Here is an 8,269-nt window from a genome sequence, read left to right as displayed (position 1 = left end):
ACTACCACCTATTTAATTTCTGTCTTTTATTCATGTTGCATTATATGTTGACCATTTTAATTATATTGTTTGTGGTATATTTTGTTGAATATGTTTGTTATGTTCTTGAATGGTTTTAAATGCTAATTTTGAAAATGCAAGGTTGAATATTTTAAAGGAATCCCTCTAAAATTGCGCATATTCCCTTAGATAGAATTATTTTTACACGTGTTAATTTGTATTAAAGCTATTATTTGTTTAGGCCCTCTCTAGTTTTTCCCATTTTTCTTAATCCCTTCTAGCTTCTATTCTCCTCACCTCATTCTATGTATGTTTATTTCATGCTTTAGGAATTCACCTCATATGTAATAAAAGAATAAAACTAAACTTAGTATTTGTTGGAATCACCCCACATGTTCACATAAAATGAATTAAGCCTACCAGAGTAAACTCACATGCCTCATCATGTGCTCACCTAAAACGTTAAGGGTAAAACAAATCCATCACTTATAATAGGGTTAATAAAAATCGAAGATGCTATGAACACTAAAATATGCAAAGATAAAACCTAATGCACTAAAGTGCCTCCTGACCAGGACTACTAAAAGCACCAATGTGCTTCTCTTCTAGGAATAGTCGAGGTATTTGAATGCGTCTGCCCTAGGCTAGCCTCTTATTTATTCACATCACATGCTAAACAAGATAAAAAAAGGTTGATGAATAAAATAGATATAAGGCAGAACCGGCTAAGATAATATTATTAAGATAGAAAAAGGCTTGTTTTCTCTAGTGGAGGCTAGGCATCACTGGCTAGGTGGATAAGGATGCTTTCATAAAACCTTCCCTATTCGTACCTAACTTTCCAAATCTAGAATCTTTGATTTTAGAGAGGGAGGAAATCAGGCTCTTTATGAGAGATACAAAGTCATCATGCTCACTCCCGAACATATTCTGATCCCATCGAGTGGTGACTCCTTCGAATAGTCTTAAAGCTTTTCGTAATTCCTTAGGATTCTTAGTCGAACAGCTCATTTCGAAATGGGCCTAGTACGAAGAATGGTTTCTTGACACATGTGATGAGGTCGTTCAACACTTAGGGCGGGCCCTAATAAGCCAAATTCATAAACCATCTATATAGCTTAGTAGGTCAACAGTTAACCGTTTGATTGAATTTTTCTATCAATTAGTTCTATTTTTATATTTGGATTTTTTAGATTATTATTATTATTATTATTATTATTATACACTCATATATTATTATTATCATTATATTATTATTTCTTATATTAATTATATGCATATGAAATACTTTATTCTTAATCTTATAGTGAAACTAAATATAAAAATTAAATAAAAATATCTATTTATTCATACTTTTGATATGTAAATTGTATAGGACATATAGGAAGTTTAAGTATTTTAATTATTTCTTTAGTTTTCGTATTAGGGCCCATTTAGGCGTAATTCTTTGGTAGGTAGTATTCTTTGGTAATTGATAGTTGATTAATAATTGTGTTTGGTAAAATTATTTATAGTTATTGTTGTTTATATATTAATTGACCAATATAGACCTCAAATTAAAATTTTATTTTTAATAAAGTATAATATAATATTATAATTTTAATAAGACATGTTAATTATATATTAAATATAAAATATATACTAGATTTCTTAATTATATAGTAAATAGTTTTTAAATTAATAAGTAAAGATATTAAGCATCGTATTATATATTATTTTACTTTTATAAAGAAAAAAATAAAAAATAAAAAATATTTTATTTTAGTTGTTTAGAAAAATTTTAAATTAGTATTTATAAGATATATAAGGAATAATCTATTTGTCATTTCATTTTATTGTAAAAAATTCAAATTAAGTTACTATTGATTAATGTTAAATAAATAATAATTAAGATTAAAAAATAATAAAAAGGTTAATTTAGTCTATTCATTTTAAATATAAAATTTGTTGATGAAAAGCTCTATTTTGAAACTTTTATGAGTTGAATGGCCTGTTTAGTTCAGCTGATCAATACAATTTGAAATTGATTTAGTAGTTGATGGCTGATAAACTAAACTATTTGGTAAAAAGTATTTGTTGTTAGTATGTTAAATGATCATTTATTATATTATATTTAATGATTTAAATTAATAAAAATAATTTATAATAATTTAAATTATTATAGTTAATTTTCTTTAGCTCAATTGTAGTTAGTATTAAGAATATTTATACCAGTTATTTTAAAAGTATAAATTTAAATTTAAATTCTACTAATAAAAATTTTTAATTTCAAATACTATAGTTATAAATATTATAATAATTTAACTATGAAAAATAATTTCCAAATAATAATCATTTATAGTAAAATATCAAAATGTAATTATATAAAATCAATTTAAAGTAAGTTATTATTAATTAATTCTAATAAGGATAATAGTATTCAAATAAATAAATCAAATCAGCTATTAGCTGATAAAAAAAAGGTTATAAAATAGAGCTGACACAATCAGCAACTGATTAGGACTAAATCAGCTATCAGTTATTGTTTCGTAAGTTTTTATCAAATACTTTATATAGTTGTTCAATAAAAAACAGTTAACAGCTACATTAGACCTCTAAACCGAACAGTTTCAAAGTTGTTCACTGTTTTAATAACTACTAGCTATTGTTTAAAAAATTTAACCAAATATTTTGATATAGTTGTTGAGAATTGAAAAGATATCAAGTGCTCTCCAAGATCTATGCCAAATACCTTCTTAATTTGGATTGATCGGTTTGAATTTGGTTATCGCTTTCATCCGTTTGTTTTCTCCTTTAAAATTGCTGACAAAAGCAAGCCTAGTTTGGTCGTACTAATCTAAAAGAACTCCCAAATTCACACGCTTTAGAAAGGTCTAACTTGATGGCCATGGCCCCATTCAACCGCTTCTTCCTATCTTTCAAACCCAGTGGCAGGCCTCATGGGCCATGAAATACCGTCTTGAATGCTGGTTGGCAACAAAAGGCGGATTGAGAAGGGGGAGGTCAAGGTGGGCGGCCATTTCTTGAGACTATTTGCCAGAACTTTTGGAGATAGTTTTGCTATCCCTATCAACCAAATAAAAACCTCCGGAAAAAACCACTCTTGTAAGTGACTTTGTGCTTGATTAGACATATCTTGGCTTTAATAGATGGATTTTGCTAAGAACTATAGGTACTGTAGATAAATGACATACATCAGTTGCGATATCCAAGTTTTACCTTGATATCCGATTGTTGGATTTCAGCAATTATAGCCAAAAACATGTGCTTATGCAATAAATCTTCTTGGACAGCCCAACTTTACAAGAGGATACGATATCATTTTTCTTTCCAAAGGGTTCATTAATAGCACAGCTTACACCAAAAATATAGCATCACAATCTCCTATTCTCCTATATATATATTATTCTACAATCTATGACACATTATCAATAAATAGCTAGCTATTCTTATCAAACTTCCCAGTTTTCCTAGCTGCTATATCTGTACAGAAACAAATCAGGCAGAATCATATATTTTTTGTTTACTTGGACATGTGCATTTCGCTTTCGTATCCTTGAGTGTCTGCAAAAAAAAAAAAAAGAATTGGAAGAAAGTTAGGTATGGAAAAGTGAATGTAGTTGAAAGTTCATGTGATCTTGACTCATGAATCAGTATCTTTTATATTACCTTGACCTGTTTTTGTAAGTCTTTTATGTACTCAACAGCCAAATCTAACATATCTGCTGTGTTTGTTTGCTGTCAATAAGAAACACATTAAAGTTAGTGTCTGATCAGTAACCATTATGTAAATTATAATGTGGAAGTGGCAGAATTAGTTAATCTAGATCCTGGAGTCTGAACTACCTTGTCCATATTTGGAAAAAGATCTTGCAGTTTTCTCATTCTTTCACTAATCCGAGTTCTTCTAACCTGAATGCACAAACCCAACAATCAGATCAGGTTGTTAGTTCATTGGTTGTGTATGCAGAAGGGGATGATTATGGTAGGATAAGTAGCTGAAATAATTGAAACATACTCTTTCTGCAATGCTCCGCGGGTGAGTAGCAAAGCCTCTTTTGGCACGAATTTTACAAGGAACAGAACCTTGAAATTGCAGAAACTTCTCTACGGTAGCCATTTCTCCAGCTGTTTTAGGCAAGCTCAAGTGGTGGGTCAAACTCGTGATGCGATTTCCAGAATTTCCACTCTGATAAAGAACGATATTGATACTACTATCAGGACTTCATACATAGAACATATGAGAACTAATTGAAAGCTACATATTACCTGTGAATTCTATACCTGATTTTCCAATATGTTTAAGCTGGAATACACACTTCCATCATTATCTCTTAATCTTTTGAAGTCATTCGAGGAAGAATCATCCCACGAATCATTTGCGAAATTCATGTACTGCCTCTTGCCAATACTGCCTTCAGGACTACTTGCACCAGGGTTTTCATCTCCAGTTTCAGCAATCTGAGGCAAAAGCCTTTGTCCTGATGAGAAGTTTAAGTGATTGCCTAACCTACTTGTGGATGGATTTGATTCTCCATTCAAACCATTGGAAACTTGAAAACCGCCTACTTCTTTAGTTATAGTGAATCCTGCTAGCCATTAGGAATTCTTTTTATCAGTGACTCAACCTTACAGCAATAAGCAGGATAGAACCAATTAGTTGTAAGCATTGAACTAAAGAATCCAAGGCAACACAATTAATTAGGATCTTAATTTCAAGTAGTAGAACTGAAATTTGCCACCAAGACTAAGATTTCAGAAGTCTTCATATTTAACTGCATTGACAAATTTTATTCCATGATTCTGGACTAGACTCCATTTTTCAATGGAAAAAGAAGAAAAAAAGGGGAAATTTCAAAAGTCAACTTTCTTTGCATAAAGGAGAAAAAAAGAATCTTTTAGAGACACCTTCAAATTTTGAGGCTAAGAAGTGTCTAACAAAAGATTTAGGTGCTTCCATCTAGTACAGGCACAAGAATCAAATATGCATGTTTGGTTGCAGAGGAAGTGAAAAAGAGTTTCCTTATTCTCAATTTAGCATTTTTCTTTATTCTAAATTGAACCCTTTTTTTTCTCAATTATTTATACAACTTGACAAATTAAATGCCACTCTACCATCCACTCAAATTTTTCAAGGGAATCCTAAACAAATATCAAAAGCACAAGATTTCTCCTACAAATCCTGTATCTATTATATTCCCAATTTTCTTGGAAAACAAACAAGACAACCATTAAAAAAAAAAAAAAAAAAACTTAATTTATAAACAAATTCAAGTAAGAGAAAGAAAAAAAGAAAAATACCATTATTGTCAACGCCTAGGTTGGAGAAAAATCCAGCTGGAGAGCTGTGTTGCCTAACAAGATTGGATCCATTGACTGCACTAAACTTTCTTGCCGGCAAAGAATTCTCCATAGCCATAGGGTTCATAACATTAAAACTGCTGTCCACAGAATTGCTAATATCCACTGAGTTTCCATTATTAGCCAAATTATTCACTGCTGAACTTTGATAAACCATTTGTGGGTCCTCCATTTCTTGCTTCATTTCTGGTCTCTCTCCGTATTCTTGCAAATTTTGAGAATTGGAATCACCTGAACCATTACATGTTGACATAAATCTTGACAAGATGGTCTCCATCTCAGGACTTGAAGATCGAAAAGACCGATAATCTTGACATTCGTTGCCGCCGCCGCTAGTGGTGCCATTAATAAGACTGTCAAGAAATGAACCAGGCGCAGAACGGTAACGCATTAGGCCTGAATTATGGTGAAGCGGGTCTTGATTACAATGGTGGTGATTCAAATCCATGAATTCTTGATTCTTTCTGAATTCTCCCTCTTGGTGCTTGAAACTAGTACTATACAAAAGACTCATTTCTTCTTCTTCTTCTGATCCTTGAAACCCACCAACCACACTATGCATCATTAGAATCTTAAATATTGTTTTTTTCTTTTTTATGCTAATTAGCTTAAGTTGTTAATAATTCAATGAGAAAATATCTTACATGAGCTGCTATAAGTAAATTTCAAATTTTTCTTGACCACTTACCTCTAATGTTTGCTTAAGCTTCAAAGTTGCTTGCTTGTTAATTCTTCAATAGAGAAAAACAATACCAAAGAAAGGTACAGTTTTTTCCTTCAGAGTAGATCCAACCCAAAAAAAGGCTGCCACAAAAGAAGCAATCCGTTTCAATCAGAACCAACTTGAGAGAGGAAAATAATTAGTATACAAATCTAACAACACATTAACCAGCCATGACCATACATGTGTTTGTACTAATGCACAAGAAAAGTAAAACAAAAAGAAAAAACTACATCTGATTAGAATCTTCGCTGATTTTATGTCACTTTGTATCAGAAGTAGCTTCAAGACAAAAGAAACCTAAAAGACAGAGAAGGCACATGTAGATGTTTTTAACTAAAATTATAACACCAACACTAACTCTGAGAACCTATAAAAGTACCTCAGCTTTCTCTCATTTCTTTTACCTCTGCGAAATCAAGAAAAGGAAAACACACGGAAAGAGAGGGATAGAGAAGTACAGGAGCAGAACAAATTAAATCTTTGTTATATTGTCCCACTGCTACTTGTTGGCACTTTAAGTAGAACCATTGTTACAGAAACACACTCAAGATTGAATATATTTACAGATGGATGCCATTGATCATGTAATGTGGTCCATGCCACGATGACATGTAAGCAAGCAAAGCAGGTTGACTAAACTACCCTGAAAAGGGGTAATGGATCAAATGGAACTTGGGAGATTTGAGGGTTGCTAATTAATTATCAGGATCAGATTTGTCTGTTCTGCTGCAATTTGTAATGGTTTATGGGTTTAAACTTTTGGTGGGTATTTAGAATTGAAAGTAACTTGAATAAGGTATATGAATGGGATGCTTTGCTTATGGGTCAAGCGACTCTAGCATGACATGGAGAGTTAGTATATGGGTTGTGTGTGCGCGCGCGCGCGCGTGGAAGGTTGCTGGGACTTGGGAGGAAACACACAAAACTTTGGCGAATCAGATGGTGAGGTTGCTCTTTTGGATAAGAAAGAAGAGGCAAGCAAGTGGGTTTGGTGCATGTGGTTAACTTTGGAGTTGTGCTACTATAGGTCTCAACAATTCAAATGTGGTGAATCTTTCTTTCTTTCCTTCTTCTTCTTCTTCTTCTTCTTCTTCCTTAGAATAAAATTTCCTATAAAATTAGAAGTGGCTAATCAATGAAGCAACTTTTTTGCTAAATTAAGGAAAAATGTAGTATAACAATTGATTCTATTATAAATTTTTAAAACAAAATTATAAATTTGGTGTTTTAATTTTTAAAATTTTTTATTTAATGTCTAAACTATTTTTTTTATTCAATTAGATATTTATATTTGCTAAAAATATTCAATACAGTGTTTGTAGCCGGTTTTACAAATTAAAGTGCTTATTCAACTTATTTTGAATAGTAAATTGACTTAAATACTCTCCTTTAAAATAATATCATTTTTTTAATTCATTTTCAATACTATTTCTTTTTATATCTCATTTTTTAAATAAAAAAATTAAAAGAAAAAAAGTAAAATTATTTTATTTTTCTCATTCATCCAAACAAAAATTGAAAAAAAAATGTCATTTACTTATTCTTTTATTTTCATACATTTACCAGAAAAAAAAAAAGAAATATCCTTTCACCTCAAAAAAAATAAGAGGAAATAGAGAAAGATATTAAATGTGTAAAAAAAAACTTTTAGAAATAAAAAGATAATGAGTAAATTTTTTTTAAAAATGAATAAAAATTAAAAGAATTTAATTCAATAGTCTTTTAGTACTAAAAGAAGATTTAATGAAAAATAGAATAAAGATAAAAAAATTTAAAAAAAGAAAAAAATTATAAGTAAGCATAAATAAAAATATTTAGGTCATTTTATATATAAAATAAAATAAATTATTATTTTAATTTATAAAACCTATAAGAAACATAATAATATATATAATTACCAGGTTCAGACACTTAATTAAATAAAAATATAATTTAAATACTTAAATAAAAAAAATTAAAAAATTAAAATACCGAATTTATAATTATTCCTAAATATTTTATTATATTTTAAATATAACCTATTTCTTTTTAAGATATTAATTAAGTAGTTTGCGTTCAAGACAATTCGGCATATTTTTTTCATATGTCAAACTTTTATTTATTTTTATGTTGACTCTTTCTTTAATTGAAACAACAACCCAAAATGGTAAATGGCATACTAAGGTAAGATTTTATTCTTTCTCA

The 8,269-nt window shown here is 30.0% G+C and overlaps 1 protein-coding gene across 1 annotated transcript; it reads right to left on the bottom strand.

The window, feature by feature from the left end:
- Positions 1 to 3,248: 3,248 nt before the first annotated feature.
- On the bottom strand, positions 3,249 to 5,961 carry LOC8261121 (transcription factor bHLH130). Its single transcript, XM_002513141.4, has 6 exons — positions 5,302 to 5,961; positions 4,285 to 4,589; positions 4,019 to 4,189; positions 3,847 to 3,912; positions 3,670 to 3,738; positions 3,249 to 3,564 (listed from the first exon to the last, which is right to left on the bottom strand). The coding sequence occupies exons 1-6, from the start codon at positions 5,924 to 5,926 to the stop codon at positions 3,499 to 3,501; spliced, it is 1,302 nt and encodes a 433-aa protein (XP_002513187.2). The 5' UTR covers positions 5,927 to 5,961; the 3' UTR covers positions 3,249 to 3,498.
- Between the last annotated feature and the right edge of the window lie 2,308 nt (positions 5,962 to 8,269).

This window comes from Ricinus communis, chromosome 6 (assembly GCF_019578655.1).
Source record: "Ricinus communis isolate WT05 ecotype wild-type chromosome 6, ASM1957865v1, whole genome shotgun sequence".
NCBI lineage: Eukaryota > Viridiplantae > Streptophyta > Magnoliopsida > Malpighiales > Euphorbiaceae > Ricinus > Ricinus communis.
The sequence above is the reverse complement of the archived record's forward strand: the minus strand, read 5'-3'. Positions and strand labels throughout refer to the sequence as shown.

Bases quoted from the DNA above. Each gene is read 5' to 3' on its own strand.
- LOC8261121 (XM_002513141.4), bottom strand. From the start codon at position 5,926: ATGATGCATAGTGTGGTTGGTGGGTTTCAAGGATCAGAAGAAGAAGAA. The intron at 4,590-5,301 runs GTATTTTTCTTT...AATGGCTAGCAG, and splicing joins CCTAGGCGTTGACAATAATG to GATTCACTATAACTAAAGAA. The intron at 3,913-4,018 runs GTATGTTTCAAT...TTGTGCATTCAG, and splicing joins CGCGGAGCATTGCAGAAAGA to GTTAGAAGAACTCGGATTAG.